Below are 16,362 nucleotides of genomic sequence, written 5' to 3'. Positions count from 1 at the left end.
GTTCCTTGAGAGTTCAGGGTTTAACTTTTGAAAACCAACCTATTTGTAGGCCCTTTCCTCGAAAATTGCATACCCAAACTAAAAAGGGTGTATCTCTGCAAACACTAGGGCCATTTGAATAATTTGGGTTATAATAAAAGGTACATATGTGAGATTTTGTTCAGATGTGTAAATATAAGTCTATATGTTACTGGTTAAGAATAAATGAAGATGACACACAGAAAAAAATGAAAAGGTTTCAGGTCCACCTAAAAAAAAAAAAAGATTATGCAGCTGTAAGGTCCAACTCTAACCCAAATCATAGCACAATATGTGAACATTCTCTCTGCAAAACAAAGTTAGAGAGGGTTTAGTACAAAGAAAATTCAGGCGAGGTCTCGAAAATTTGCATTGGGGCACATTTGCGCACATCTGTGACATTTAAATGTATTGGGACTGGGACTGGGCCTTAAACTTGTTACAATGTTGAAGAGCCAGACTGTGACAGCCCACCAAACGTGCACGGCCGACTCGGGAGTGCTGCGGGACAAAAGGTGAACGCGCCTCGCCTCACAAAAGGAACAACACTTGAAGCGCCGCGCGCGTCACACCCACTGTGCAATGCTGCTTTATGCTAATAGATCCAAGGAGCTTTCCACGCCAACAAGTTAATGCCTGAATGACATGAGGCAGCATCTTTCCCGTTAAATCCCTTGCCAATTAATCTATGCGTGAAAGCTTATGCATACACAGGCCTCGAGAACTCATTTGAGTGTATGTGTGTGTGTGTGTGTGTAACAGTTTCCGGCCGCACCGTGTCTCATATTCCACGATGTGCTGCTCCCCGGCTGCTTAGCTCCCCATTTTGCTTTGGGCGACCTGGTTTTGTACAGCGTCCTTATCTCACCTCTCCTCTCTCTCACTTGATGGCCGAGTGGTGAGGTTGCCTTTCCCTCCCCCAGCCAGCAAAGCCCGACTTCAGCCGGATGAACTGATAACTGATGCACTCCGTTTCATAGCAACCGCCTCTGTACTGCTTCTTTTTTTTCTGTTTTTCTGTTTTACTTCCACCAGCTCCAGCTCCCCACAAGGCCCATCTTTTGAATGCAGTGAGTATAGTGACGAGTAACGCTGAATCATATGTATTGATCAGAATGAGCGGAACAGATTATCGGCTCAGCAATGGCCAAAGTAGCCCGATTGGCACATAATAACATCAGTTCCTCTTGGGAGTAGATCGCTGCCAGAGGACGGCAATGGGCTCATGCGTGCTGAAGGGTGTGCCTCCATACATCAATCCCTACAGGACACTGCAAGGATACAGCACTCGTTCTGACACAGTGGCTGCCAGCGGGATTTCATCATCGCAATCTCCGACTTCCCACAAAATCAAGCATTTTTCAGTACCTCATTTGAACAAACTCAGACCTCTCGTTGCACTTTATTTTGAGTTCTTTTCTTTTGGCCTTGATGCTCTTATGTTTTCTCTCATGTTTTGCACACTGTTGCCTGATGAGCTTGATTCATTTTAACTGTATTTTTGTTGAAACGACAAATGAACATGACCCTGAAGTCGTTTGTAGAGGATGTTGCTGACCGGGCAGCATGAAAGGGGCTGGTGGGGGTCATCTGAGCGCAATAAATAGCAGCTGGCACATCAACGCTCAATTACTTCTTTGTTGCCTCGTAGTCAGCCCAATAGCAGGCTGTGTCGGTCACATGTGTTCCCGCTCTCTGAAAAAGAAAAAAGGCATTTGTGTGGAGCTTGGAGATACAGTAGGCCTGTCTGTTTATTGTCAACTTGAGTCAGAATGGAGTCTCTTCATACGTAACCTTAAAAGGCCTGCATGGGCCGTTTGGGTCACAGCAGTCCATTTCTCCAGACAAAAAGTTTATTATATTATTTATTTATTTTTTACAAAATAATGCCATTATCCTTGGAAACCAGAGAGGAAGAAAAATACCGACTGTACTTGTGTCTGTATGTTCGTGTGTGATGGAGTAGCACACACGAACCACTGAGTGGCGCCCTTTCCCTTGTGCCACCCACTTCCATGGTTACAAGGACAGGATCCGCGCCGTCATACGTGATGACGTCACCCAAGGATTTGCTGTCGATGTCCGAACAAATCGAACAAGGAACGGAAGTGCAGCGTGAGAGAGAGACAGAGAGAAGAGATGTTTTGTGTGCGAAGTTAGTTTGCTGGTGTTAATTCACATTATCGTGATAAAAGGAAGAAGTTTGCCGGCGGATTACCGAAGGAAGCGTTTCCTTCTTTGCGCCAAACCGAGATTAGATAGTCCTCCTGGACTGATCCGTCACTTTCTCCGGGAGCAAGAACAACTCAGGTAACGCTGCGCTCTCCAGAACAACAATAACGTTGGTAGCTAACGCTAGCCAGCGTCGAGACCTGTGTACTTTTGTTATTAAAATAACCAAAGCAGTCAGTGACGTTAGCTGTGGCTATTTCGCGGGTTCGCATCACCTCAATGACAGCGACAACGCCAGGCTAACGTAAATCAATGCCAACTGACGTTAACTGGTTAACCTAACAGTAGCGTCAGTTGGTAGTTGGAGAACTAGCTAGTTAATGTCAACGTTAGCCAGTTCAGGGGTCTTACCTCGGAGCCCCTTCCTCCATCACTGCCTTCGTAACTTGGTCCAAGAGGCTCGTTGGTGTCAATGCAACGTTTAAGCTCCATGTCGAGAGCTCTGCTATGGACACGTTAACGTAACGCCCAATATGTGGGCGGAACAGGCAAATCCCCTGACCCGTGGGGCCCTCTAAAAGGCCTGGGTTCATTGATTGTCAGCGCCGAGGAGTCCTTTTTTTTCAACAAAAACACACATTTGATTATTTTAGATACTTAATATGATGCTAATCACAGGAGAGAGAGAGAGAGACTGACTCATTTGGCCTTAAAGCCATTTCAACACGTATTGTGTGCCTCCCCTCCAGCCAGGATGGATCCAGCTCTGCTGAGGGAGAGGGAGCAGTTCAAGAAAAGAGCTCTGTCCACTCCAGCTGTAGAGAAGAGGCAGGCCCCCTCCGACTCGCACAAGAAGAAGAAGCCCAAATTGGACAAGGAAAGCTCCTCTGGGTCCAAACACGGTGCTGGTAAGTGAGGAAGACACTTGCCTTTTTCCTGACATGTTTGTCACATTGAATGGTTTCTCTGCCGCTGTTGTAAGTGGGTTGTTTCGGGACAAAAGCTGACATGTAATTGTGGTGCCCATCACTGTGCTTAAAGTATTCGTAGAGATGCACCGATCCCCATTTTCCGAACTCATTAATGGCCAAAGCAATATCGAGTCGCTCCTCCAAATCTCCACCTTGATTATCAGTTTCGTCCTTGTGACCTTCTTAATAAGCGGAGCACAGCTTAAATGATACAATCACCTTTTACTCAGCAACCACTCCTTTGGGGGATGTAAACGGCAGATTGTTTTAATGTTTGTAAACAAAGTAGGAAAACTGAATTTCAAGCAATGAAAAACGCACATTGCGATTGTTGTGGGAGTTCCTCAGCTGGAGCTAGAGTTTCTTCTGCTTCAAGCGTCCATCATCTTAAGGCCTGTTTTCCAGGAAAGGAGCTCTCTGAGACTCCCTCATCACTCCTTACATCCCTTTGGACCACTACTTTGATGCCATCTTGAACGTTGTCCGGGCTCGTAGCGTCTGAGCTAGCTTTGTCATTCTCACGATTCAGTGCTGCCTTTTGAATCATCTTGATTCGTAAATGGCACCAAAAACAAATTCTTCATCATCAGTAGCCTCGGGTACATCTTCCTCTCCAGGGCTACTGTCATCAGAGCGCTGAAAACGCTGCTCTGCACTACACCCAACATTCGCGTTACAGAGACAGTAAGCAAAGCTTTTCCCCATTGTGTCTGTATTTATTCATAGTTCACAGCGAGACAGCAGTGCCATCACGTGGCCAAACAGGGAAAACACAGTAGCTGCTGCTATATCATGAATAACAAATGTAACACGTAGACCAGGGGTCAGCAACCTTTCGTATCCAAAGAGCCATTTTGACCTTTTTCCACCAAAATAAAATTGTCTGGAGCCGCAAAAATTATTTGATATCACAGCTTCTGAAGTTTTAAACATAGTCATATTATATATACAAAAAACTATAGTTTGTTGTATTTATGAAGTTATAGAACAAGAATAAAGACATTTTTTTTTTACATTTTATTGCTATTTTACCTGTTTATAACTATTAAACAAAAAATAGTCACGTGTCGGCTACATTAAGGTTAATTAAAAATACAACTATGCAGGCCTTCAGTACTATCTATATTTGTGGCTCATGTGGTAGAGTGTTTGCCCTGTAACCACAAGGTAGCAGGTTCAATACCTGTCCTCTTCAGTGAGTTTTACATTTTAAACGCATATCTTTTGCTACGTTTCCACTGAGCGTCCTCCTCACTAGAGCACCGCAAACGGAGGACGGATCCGTTTTTACTAGCGGACGCCTCAGTGTCTCATGAGCTGACACAGAACCAGCAGCAGGAGTGGAGTTTGGAGATGTGATCCACTTCCTGAAAGTATATCTACTTTACTCAGTTTGCTGCAGCAGTTGAGGAATCGCTCTTCTGCACTCATCTGCGCGCGAGGGCGGGGCTCTGAATCAGGAGTAGCAGCTGCAGGACGGAGGCTTGACAGTGACGTGACGCACATTTTAGTGAAAGAAATATTTAAACATTTATTTTTATTTTCAGTTACCCAATATCACCTAAAACTCCAAGATAAGAGGACTTCCCTTTTAAAAGTTTTTCCACTAGGCAAAAAAAAAAAAAAAAAAAAAGTTGTCTTTTTTTTTTTTTTTAAAGCCTCAGGGAGCCAACAGACGGGCTAAAGAGCCGCATGCGGCTCCGGAGCCGCAGGTTGCCGACCCCTGACGTAGACTCTCGCATACCCTTAGGTCTCTAGATAACCAAAACCCTTTGTAGAGAAAAACAATGCATAAAAAAAGTTGACACCAGAACACTATTAAAAGAAAAGTAGTTTGAGGAATAACAGGAAGTTGAGGGTCTAATGGAATTAAATGAATCACTTCACAGGGTGTAATTCCCAGGTTGCTAAAGACCCGAGGTATGCATTGAAGAGTTAATTAGAGCAAAAGCTGCAGTGTGATCACTGTTGTGTTCAACACAGACCCACGCATACATACAGTAAGTAAATACAGAAATAGAAACTGTGCTTGTCTCATAAATGTCTACCCAAGTATGAGTCTGTTACTCTGACATAAGCAATATCATCTTTATGGCTAAGATGACCTGTATTTGATCTGGTCTGGGTTCCCTGAAGAGGCACTTTGGGCATCTAAAGGCTCTGACTACAATTGCCGGAGGCTAACCTGAATTGCCTCAGAGTAGTGGGCTAACGTTAAACATCGGAAAAGTCATCTAGCCTTGTTGTTGGTTGCCAGAAGAGCTACAATGTCGCCGATGCGTTTTAGAGATGAGAGAAACTGTTGTAAATTGTTTCAGCGATTATCATCGAAACGCCTCACAGATAGTTTTTGTGCAGGGTGGTCATAGTCATCAAAAAGATTTATACGCCCTCAATTTGTCTTAACTATGTCCGTAAAGCCACCAACCCACTGTTTGGCTCGGCGAGTGTCTTTCTTACGCTAATCTTCTGGAACCAGGGTAGCATGAAAGCCTCCCAATGCCACCATGCTTTCATGCTACCCTGGTTCCAGAAGATTAGCGTAACAAAGACACTCGCCGAGCGATAGCACTGCTTCCTACGTCGTGTGGATGACTCATCGCGCTTTACATTTTTACTACTTTAGCCGCTGGCTAGTTAGCTAGCTACCTTGATAATTCCAGCAGGCTTTCATGCTACACTGCTTCCAGAAACGGAGCCCCACGGCGGGCTGGTGGCCGGCGGCAGTGCTGAGGTCCCTCAGACTGGCTCCTCTCGCTAGGAGACTTCTTCTCCAGGAGTTCTGGAGACGGACAAGCTAGCTAGCTAGCTAGCAGCAGCACTGGGGTCGGCTTAACTAGTGCCCGTCGGTCAACGTTAACGTTTTTAGAGTTCATATCTCCCTAGCAAAAAAAAGGCCGGTACATAATTGCAGTGACAATTTATTAGGCATTTTGCGTTTAGGCCTATGAAATCATACATTGTGCTCCAGACGGCATGATACATTTACATCACTGTGCAAGTGTCACGAGATAATGTTGCAATGCTAAACAAGTTGACAACACTGGTACATTATTTACTAAAGAACAGAGAAACGCAGGATTTATTCAAAGCAACGATATTGTCCAAGTGAGCTTCATCATTCGTGTGTTGCTCCTCAAATCCTTGTTTGTGACGCTAGAGCCGTGTCTTTAAGTTAGGACAGTGTTTTCTAACCGCACACAACAATTTACCATATTTCTCATGAGCGCATTTGCAGCCGGCTCGGTGCAGTATTCACAGGGCAGATGTCATAGAACAAGAATACTCTTCTTTTTTTTTCACCAGTTGATATCGGGTCATATTAGTGGTTTTATGTCAACATAGCCACCCTATGATAACTATTTCTCGCACTAATATTAATCAACTGCTTTGTGCTCTGTCTGCTTCTGGTGTATACAAATGTGGCCTTGAGGGCCTGCAGTGAATGTAGGTGTGTCAAATAAAAAAAGCTAATTAGACTCCCCCCAAATCAGTTAAAAACTTTTTTTCCCTTTTTTTTTTTTTCTACATTGTTCTGTTCTCTCATTCTCCGCCTCCTCCTTAACTGTGAGCAACTGAACCACTAGTGAGCACTTATGTTAAGAAGTTCTTTACTCGTGGGCACCGGGGTCAACGCTGTGGTGTTGCCCCAATTCAGAAAACCTGAATTCCTACTCTTCCTCATCTTCGTCCTGGATGCCACCGCCCCTACCCTACACCACCTCGGTGCGGGACTCTGGCTCTTTGCAAATGCTGGTCATGAGCTTGCCGCAGCCTCCGGGCCCCTCCTCCTGTAGCTGGTGGTGTGTCTTCCCTTTGGCGCAGCACCCGCAGTCCAGCAGCTCGTAGAGCACAGCCAGAGCCGCCAGAGACACGACGGTGAGGATAAAGAGCAGCAGGATGACGAAGCAGGCCACGTTCCAGCCGTCGTGGAACGGGTAGACCTCCTGGACCTGCATGGAGACCCGGGGCACAAAGATGGCCTCCGGGTGCCATGGGAGGTTGCTGGGGTGTATGGCGGTCGTGCTGTTGGCCATGATTTCTGGTGTGAAGCAACGAAAAACAGGGAAGAGAGAGAGAGAGAGAGACAGATCGTTAAACGCCTGCGACGGGGTTTTGCTCGGGGTTGTTGTTTTTCCCGGTGACAGCAGCAGGGAGCACAAATTTAGAGAGTTCAACAAAAACTTGACATGCTGAGAGGATGATATAATACATGAAGGAGAAGAACGCCTCCCTACAAGATCCTGTGCCTGAACTCTATTTAAATTTGTTTAACTTTTACACAGATAATGGAGTGTTTGACAAGTGCATAGTCTAACCAGAGGATAGTTAGATGACAGCGTGTTATTAGAGAAAAGAAGTTTATCTTGCAAAAGAGCACGAAACCCCACTGAGGCCATCTGCTCGGAAACCAAAATAGACTTGAAAGCCTGGAAGAAAAGGATGGCTGCGCAAGGAGATGTGGCTTTTACTGCCTACGGTTTGCAACTCTTCGGCCATAATGCCAAAAAAAAATGAGGAACCGCAATCTAGTAATTAAGTTAAAAGGTGTCCTGCAATATTCACATTGTCAGGTCGTTTCTTCCCTCAGCTATCCTTTCACATTTGCAGCCAAAGCTTTAAAAAGTCCTCAAGGAACAGCGGGCCGGTGTCTCTGCAGACACGCACGCACACGCACACACGTACGTCGATTCGTGTGCACACGTATGCACGTGTGCACGAGCGCAGACATTTTTATATCACGTACTGGCACCAAGGAAGCTGACCCAGATTACACTTGAGTGAACCACAGAAAGGAGTTGAGGAAGCATAAGTGCTTCTCTTCAGGCAGTTGGGTTGCGCGTGTACGTACAAATTTATATATTTGTATTTCGGACGAGTCTTTCCTGTGTGGCGCTTTCATTTTTCCGCATAATGTCATAGAAAGCCCCCCGCTCCGTCGTCTGTTGACGTGGCTTCTGTTGTCTCAGAGATATTTTCATCTCAAGGGAGAAACAAGTTTAAGTGCAAAAATACCTCCACGGTGACACGGCGGTTCTTACGTATGCTAGGTGAATAATGGCTTTCGTTTATGGGAGCGGGCGGAAGCGCATCCAATAACGCACAGAACACGATGCAACTTTTGGCCCCGCTTTAGCGCCCTCTCGCCAGCTCATAACATCAACTCATTGCCATGACAACAACCTCTTTGTGTGTGTGTGTGTGTGTCCCCTCTCTCCTGGTCTCTTATGCTCTTTTCTCCTGTCACATACACAATGACAGATTGGCTCCCGACAGCATCTGTTATCCCCCCCCAAGAAACAAATTAGCCCCACCCCAGCCCGGCTCTTAAGGTGTTGTGGGATTATATATTGCTCTCTGGCTACACACAGCGGCTGCCTCTCACTGACACACACACACACACACACACACCCTAACGCACTTATGCATCTCCTAATGCCCCTGGCTGGCTCCTCACAGCTGTCGGCCCCTCATTGATTTCTGTCTCGAGAGCTGCCGTTCTGCATCTCCACAAAACAACAACAGGCACAGGACGCACAGAGTGAGCGACCCACACATGCACACATGCACACATGCACGGGAAGAATAAACCCCACACAGGAGTTCCTGATGCTTGGTATTCCGGCGGGGGAGAGTGCAGACACATACCCATGTTTATTTAATCCATTGCGTGCCTGCTCGGTTCTCGGCCTAAATATTACAGGTGCCACCTAAATCGCTCAGTTATTGTTGCTAATGACAGTTTCCCGAAATAGTTGCTGGATCTAATGATTTGCAGTTTTATATTTATCTAATGCAGGGAGGAATTGACTTCTGCTGCATTTAAAAAAAAAAAAAAAAGGAAATGCAATCAAATTAAAGAAGAAAAGAAAAATGCATGATTGTCCCAGTGGATGCTGGATGACACTCTAAAATACCCCCTTATGGTCATCATAGCTCCACAGAGAGACCAGGAGCTGACGCTCACGCTGTGGCTTGTTATGGTGTGTTGATGTCAAACATGCGCGCATTATTCTGATGATGCCATTATTGGAAGGAGAATGAAATAAACTGCACACTCACCGGTGTATCTGGCTCAGTCTCCAGAAGATGCGAGTCAACAGATGCGGCTTTCCCGTCCTCTTTTAGTGCTCCACCTCTCGCTCCCGTCTTCCGCTCTCTCCCTCCTCCGCGTTTCTCTCCTCGACCTGTTTTTTGTATTTATTTCTCCTCCTCGGCACTTCTCGCTCTCTCGCGCGCGCGCGCTTCCAGCCGCCGCTCGTGCACCGCCGCCCCGCCCCCGCCACTCCTTCCCGGCTCCTCGCGTACCGCGTAGCCCTGCCTCTGCACCATTCGTCGGCCGGTCCGTCAACTACTGGCCCGCGTCCCGCCCACAGCGCAGGAGCTCCCGCCCACATGCCGTGGATCATTCACGAGTCGGTGTCTGCTTTCAGCGCTGATTGGCCAGAGGGGGGGGGAGGAGGGGGGTCTCGGGTCTCTAGCTGGACTGCTCTCATTGACTACTCCTGCAGTATTTATAGGATCTTCTTATTACAGGGTTCTTACGGTCATGGAAAACCTAGAAAACTCATGGAATTTTAAAAATGGTTATTTCCAGGCCTGGTAAAGTCCTTGAAAAAAATGAAATCCCCAACGTTTTGGAAAAGTCATGCAAATGTGTTATATTCATGTGTTCATGACGTTCATTCACGCTGAGTTTGTAAATAATGAATATGCGTTTAAAAGAATGACGCTCAAAATATAAGCAGGCATACGCTCTATCTATAAATGTTTATTATTTTAATCAAACTATTGATTCATTTGTGTTATTTAAGGTTTACTGTATTATTTGGAATTCTCATTATTAGTTTGAATACTACATGTTAAAGGACCCCGTCTAATTCCTGGGCTACTGAGGTGCTTTTCCCTCTGGATTGATCTGGTTGACGCGCTCTTGCTTCGCCTCCATCACCTTGCGTTCCTTTATTTCGGTTCAATGATCCACGGACAGGTTGTCTGGTATAAGATGAGTTTATTCTCTTCGGCCGTGGTAGAACATTAATATGGCCCCTAGATGCCCACAACTTAACCCTGCTTGAAGCATAACAGTACCGTGCAAGCAGTCAAAACCCTTCATGCTCTGATTGATTATATAGCCAATCCCAGGAAAACAGAACAGCGCCACCCAGTGTACATATTTAGTAACATAGTTTGATCCCATTTGGCTCTTACACTACATTTTCTCACTTTTTCATGTATACACCGAGATTTCACAAAATGTTTGGTCATGGAAATTTGGTTTAAAGTCATGGAAATCCATTGGTCAAAATGTGTATGAACCCTGTTATTACATTAAAGTATAAGATCCCCAAACTAGCAAGTAACTAGCAAGTCCAACAAACAACTTTGCTATGGATTTGATTGGTTGTTATATATATATAAAAAAAAAATGAAACACCAGCGCCGCAATGAACACGTGAATATGACCACTGCAGATTTTTTCAGTCAACCCCACATACCTGCTGCTGTAAATACTTCTTAGCCCGCCAAATGTGTGCTAGTTTGCCCCTGGAAATGGCCCCCAATTTAAAATTGTATATATATACACACACCCCCTATCTGTAAGGCTGAGCCTGTATACTGTATATTGTGATCCAAAGGTGTCAAGTAACGAAGTACAAATACTTCGTTACCTTACTTAAGTAGACATTTTGGGTATCTATACTTTACTGGAGTATTTATTTTTTAGACAACTTTTTACTTCTACTCCTTACATTTTCACGTAAATATCTGTACTTTTTAATCCCTACATTTTAAAAATAGCCTCGTTACTATTTCATTTTGGTTTGTTTTCACTCCGGCTTGTCATCGTTCAAAAACACACACACACAAAAACCTCCCCGCCCCGTTGCCCACAGATACGTGCGCGCGCACACAGGTGAGCACTGAGCACATATACCAGCGGACAGAGAGCATCGAAAAATATGTCGCGTGAAAAGTAGACCGCTATATCTGCGTTTTAAACGCTCCCAGGGTGAAGATGCAACAGCAGCTCTCCGGTGCGAGGAGCAGCAGAGTGCTCCTCGCACCGGAGCAGCTCTCTGAACCCGGAGCAGCTCTCTGAACCCGGAGCAGCTCTCTGAACCCGGAGCAGCTCTCCTGCTCCAGGTGAAACGAGCCACGGTGCTCGTGTCTTCTACCAACAATGAGCTGCTGGCTTCACATATTACAAAAGTACAAAGTACACGGATATAAAACGAAGTCATTAATAAATACATGGACAAATGCCTGTACTTTCGGGTAAATGGTTAAGGTACGCCGTTAACAGGATACGCTTGCGCATGCGCGATTTGACGCGACGCCGTGAGCTCCGTGAGCTCGTCTTTTCTTGCTGTTGCGTTTCTCAAAATAAAATAACAGATCTAAACTCAATATTGAGCATGAATTGAGAGAGGCCGTATCAAATCTACAACCCCGTTTATAACATATGTGTCGAGGAAAGCAGGTCACTGCAGCCACTAATACTGGTATGGCCTGATGCTCACATATCTGCACTCATTCTGTTTTGTTTGGCAAAAAAAATTAAAAGCTTATTGTTTTCCACAATGAGCTATTTAGTAGTAACTAAATATGAGTTATTTTTTGCACAGATAGAACTTACACAAAACATTGTCTGATGGGGCAATCTGATTTACTTGAAAGTGATTGCAATTTTCTTTATTCTGTTACTTATAAAAGCACAGATGAGTCACACAATTATGTTATTTACAGAAAAAATTTGAGAACCACAGCTTTAAGTGTTTGTGTCGGAGTCGCCGCCGCCGCCGCATATTTTGCACTATTACAATACTTATAGGCAACTAGTTATCATGTCTTCCGCTCCATGAAACGCATGTTAATGCTCAGTACATATATGGTACTTTAATGTAATAAATGTAATTGTAATAAAATGTGATCATTTTAAATGGGCATATATGCAGCTGAAACGGGTAGACTAGTGCATCCCACATTTTTCAACATAACATTTTAAAACATTACAGTCATTATGGCCTTTATAAAAATGATTGTTTTGGGGGAGGTGGGGTAGTGCACTATAGACCCCTGAGACGCGGCTTAAGAGTTTGTCCTTAATGGAAAAAAACATTCCCCTTACTTTGCTTTTATACTTTTAAGTAGTTTTTAAACCAGTACTTTTACACTTTTACTTAAGTAAAAAGCTTGAGTTGATACTTCAACTTTTACAGAAGTATTTTTAAACCCTAGTATCTATACTTCTACTTGAGTAATGAATGTGAATACTTTTGACACCTCTGTTGTGATCCTTTTTTTTTTTTTTCTTAATTACTTCTTCAGTAGGAGCATCTAGGCTTCAGCGCCACAGGATGTGATGTTATGCTGGTTGTAGTCTTTTCATGGGACTTGTTGAACACGAGAAAGATGCAATTAAAATGTGGCGCCCATTCAAAATGAAGATTAGTAAAATGCCATCTGGGCTTTGTCTCCCCGGTGCTTTTCTGTCTGGTCCGTACAGTCCACCGGTGTCGTCCTTCTCAATCAATACCGCGTGACATTTTAAATATCTTTTCCTCTCTTTCTCCACAGAGTCTAGCAATGGCAGCTTCAACATCAAGACCAGCTCTGGGTACAAGTTTGGCTGCCTCGCCAAGATAGTCAATTACATGAAGGTAAGCGTCAAGTGAGAGTTTTTCCTCTTCCACAAAAGGAACTTTCACAAGCAGAGAGAGACCGCTATTTATCAATCTAGATCCTTTTGGGACTAGTAGGCACGTATTTGCTGGATTTGAAGCTCGTCGTCGTCTCCATCAGAGCTCCTGAAAAGCTTAACTCATTCTGCTGTGAGTCATGTCGAGTCCGCTGCGTAACATTTGGTCCCCAGTCTTTCTTTTGGCTCCATGAACAGCTTGTTTATCATGCTGTGACACTGCGAAGAGGCAGCGGGCCGCCACCCCGCCACACGAGCTGTCTGAGTCATCCCCCCCACCGCGCACTTACAGAAACCAGCGCACTCGAGTCGACAGATTTCCCTTTTAACGTGTGCATTTGTTGTGCCATCTGTTGAGCGCACAGTTTCATAAACCGTTTAAAGTTCCTCCGACATTTGGATGCCGGCCGGGGAAAAAGAAAATCTTTGTAGACGTTTAGTTGTTTCGCTTACATCTTAAAATGAGTGCTGAGGAGGTGTGTGTGTGTGTGTGTGTGTGTGTGTGTTTTCTTTATGTTAATCCGTGTGCTTCTCTCTCCTTCACTCTCAGACGAGGCATCAGAATGGCGATACTCACTGCCTGACTCTGGAGGAGATCCTGGACGAGACCAAGCTTCTGGACATCAGCATGAAACAGAAACAGTGGCTCATGACTGAGGTGTGCTTCACACAAGACATTCAGTACCGGCTGTTTGTTCTCTTTGTTTTATAAAGAGAGGAAAAGGTGCAAAACAAATTATCATATGTATTTCCATAATATTTCAGTCGCAAAAATGTTTTAATACATTGTACGATGGACATATTGCGAGAAGATCTGACTGAAAACGGCAGCGGGAGACTCGTGATATCGTAGACCCAATCCCTTCGTGAACCCTCTCCTTAAGTCAGCACTAGACGCAGACTTTGCCCAAGGCAATTACCCACAATGCATAGCAATGTTACATTAAATACACAGTTACCAGTGGAAGCATGGAGAGGACGGCACGTGGGTGTTCAGGGTGTACTCAGAAACATGAAGGATTAAAGATGGAACAATAAATCAGAGGAATGGAAGCAGAGATTATGTTACACTGATTTATTCATCAGACATGGAATTTCGTTATTGAAGCTTTTATGACCAAAACGAGTTCATGGATTATCTGAAATGACTTCATCATGTGAGGAAAGAGAGTTCAAATCAGGGAGTAAAAAATAAAGACACAATATTTTTTTTTACCTTTCATGGTCACGTGATCTGTTGCAGCAAAGTGCTGTCTCATTCGTATTCACACCATTTCAAGCCCTTACAGCCTCACACTCAACCACTTAACGGGTGATGTCAGTAGGTCCCTGAGGGGTCAGGGTTTAAGTCCTTATAGGGGGGGGTCACTGGGAACAGAAGGCATCGCCACCCTCGATTCTGAAGGTTACCGCGCTCACGAGTCCAGTAGCGGCGGTATTTCTGACTCGCAGCTGATCGAGTTGTTCAGTACGATTCACAGACGGATGCAGGGGGAAGAATTAATTCCCCGACACGCATAAACTTCACCCTTCAGAAACCCTCATTTCACTGCTGATGGGGCCCGGGCCTCCAGTAGCGCGTTGCTTATTAGCTTCAAAACCTGACGTCCGCTGCTTCCCTCTCCAACAATGTCAGGCCTTGGTCAGCAACCCGAAAATCTTCGTCCGCGATGGGACGTACGGCTTCAAGCCCAAGTACAACTTGAAGGACAAGAAGGCCCTGCTGAGGCTGCTGGACAAACACGACCAGCTGGGCCTGGGAGGAGTGCTGCTGGACGACGTGGAGGAGGGGCTGCCCAACTCGGCCAAGGCCATCAAGGTCATTATGTTTATTAATGAAAGGGGACATGCGTTTGTGTGTCACGCCTGAACACTTTGGAGACTAAACAATAGGGACATACAAGCAGAAACATGAGGCGTCGTGTGTTCGCAGGCTCTGGGGGACCAGATCATCTTTGTGACGAGACCAGATAAGAAGAAGATCCTCTTCTACAACGACAAGCACTGCCAGTTTACAGTCGACGAAGGTGAGCGGGATTTCTCTGCCAGCTGTGACGTCTGTCTGTCTCTCTGTCTGACTCTGTCTGTCACTGACTCTGTATTCATTCTTTATTCTATTTAATTCTGTAGATATTTATAAGATTTGGCCGCTGGAGGTTTCGGATGATCGATTGTTTAAATCGTCATAAAAAAAATAGAAGGACCAACTAGCCTCTTAACAGACAAAATATTTGGGTTTAGATTTCCCTCAATCCATTTGATATTATTGGAACATACATGTTTTTGCCAATTTCATATTTTTGTTTGGACTGCTGATCAGATAAAAGAAGTTTTTTGACTTCAATCAAAAATAAAATATGAAAAAAATAATCCATCTGTTGATATGACGCACATCGTATGCTTTCAAAAATAAATTGTCATGTTAATTCCCCTTTACGTTAAAACATGTCGATTTCTTTTTAGATTTAACTATAGATCTTCATCAAAATCATTTTCCAAGCTTACGTTCATATCCATTTTGTCATTTCATCCAGGCCTATCTATTGAGTTTGTATTTTTCTGGATCAAAAAAACTTGTCTCCTAATCGTAGAATTCCAGAAATTGTGGAGGAGCGTTCCAGTCGATTCCATAGATGAAGAGAAGATTGACGAGTACCTGAAGAAACAAGGCATCTCCTCCATGCAAGAGACCGGACCAAAGAAAGTGGTCAGTGTCATATACTTATACTTCCTCTGGTTTATTTCACTGGGACATTTGAACAATGACATCTGTACTTTGTCAATCAAGCATGTTGATCAGCGCCGATTGTGTTTCTGTGCAGCTACCAGTTCAGAAGAGGAAGAAAGGTGGGCAGAAGAAGAGACACTTCAAGACCCACAACAACCACTTGGCAGGCGTCCTGCAGGACTACTCGGAGGGCGTTCCCGTCAAGAAGTGAGACCTCATGCCCGTCAGAGAGGCAACAGAGGCCCGTGCCACAGGACAACACAGAGACTTTTTCATGGCAGTCTGCGAGGCCCCTTTTCTTTGCACACCTCTCAGTGAGCAGTGGTCGTGTATTACATGGAGTAAACAGCAGCTGTGTTGTGACATCCTTTTTAGTTTGGTTATTGATCAGTGATCACTGGAGGATAAGACAAATTTAAAAAAAGTACCATCCTTACAGGGGGAGTGCAGCAGCTCCACTTGTTACAATTCAGGTGAGGTTTCTTCGTTTTATTTAGTTTATTGCTAAGAGAGGTGTGCGTGCGTGTGTTTGGAAGCTTTTATTTTGAAGGGCAGCCGTCCCCCCCACCCCTTTTAATAGGAGTAGCAGAAGACAGGCTTGTGATGTGCGTCACATTGAGCTCCCTCATCCAAGCATGAACCATCTTCCTTCTCGTGGGCTTTCAAAGGTATTTCAATTCCTTTCGCAGCGTAGCGGTTTACAATACTGAAACTTTTTGGAACATATTTTAATAAATGACACTGTTACAAGAGATTGCGCCGTTGCTTGA

The 16,362-nt window shown here is 44.7% G+C and overlaps 2 protein-coding genes across 2 annotated transcripts; one reads left to right on the top strand and one right to left on the bottom strand.

Annotated features, from left to right (window-relative positions):
- Positions 1 to 2,156: 2,156 nt before the first annotated feature.
- On the top strand, positions 2,157 to 16,344 carry gtf2e2 (general transcription factor IIE, polypeptide 2, beta). Its single transcript, XM_079219532.1, has 8 exons — positions 2,157 to 2,328; positions 2,940 to 3,098; positions 12,744 to 12,826; positions 13,415 to 13,522; positions 14,501 to 14,683; positions 14,798 to 14,891; positions 15,456 to 15,571; positions 15,687 to 16,344. Exons 2-8 carry the CDS (start codon positions 2,945 to 2,947, stop codon positions 15,801 to 15,803), a joined length of 855 nt encoding a protein of 284 aa, XP_079075658.1. The 5' UTR covers positions 2,157 to 2,328; positions 2,940 to 2,944; the 3' UTR covers positions 15,804 to 16,344.
- On the bottom strand, positions 6,875 to 7,198 carry smim18 (small integral membrane protein 18; the record flags this gene model as incomplete). The annotated part of the gene is made up of 1 exon (XM_079219534.1): positions 6,875 to 7,198. The coding sequence occupies one exon, from the start codon at positions 7,196 to 7,198 to the stop codon at positions 6,875 to 6,877; it is 324 nt and encodes a 107-aa protein (XP_079075660.1).
- Positions 16,345 to 16,362: the final 18 nt, after the last annotated feature.

The sequence above is a fragment of the Taurulus bubalis genome (assembly GCF_910589615.1).
Source record: "Taurulus bubalis genome assembly, chromosome: 6".
NCBI classification, from domain to species: Eukaryota; Metazoa; Chordata; class Actinopteri; order Perciformes; family Cottidae; genus Taurulus; species Taurulus bubalis.
Note: the sequence above shows the minus strand (reverse complement) of the source record. Positions and strands in the feature narration are given on the sequence as shown.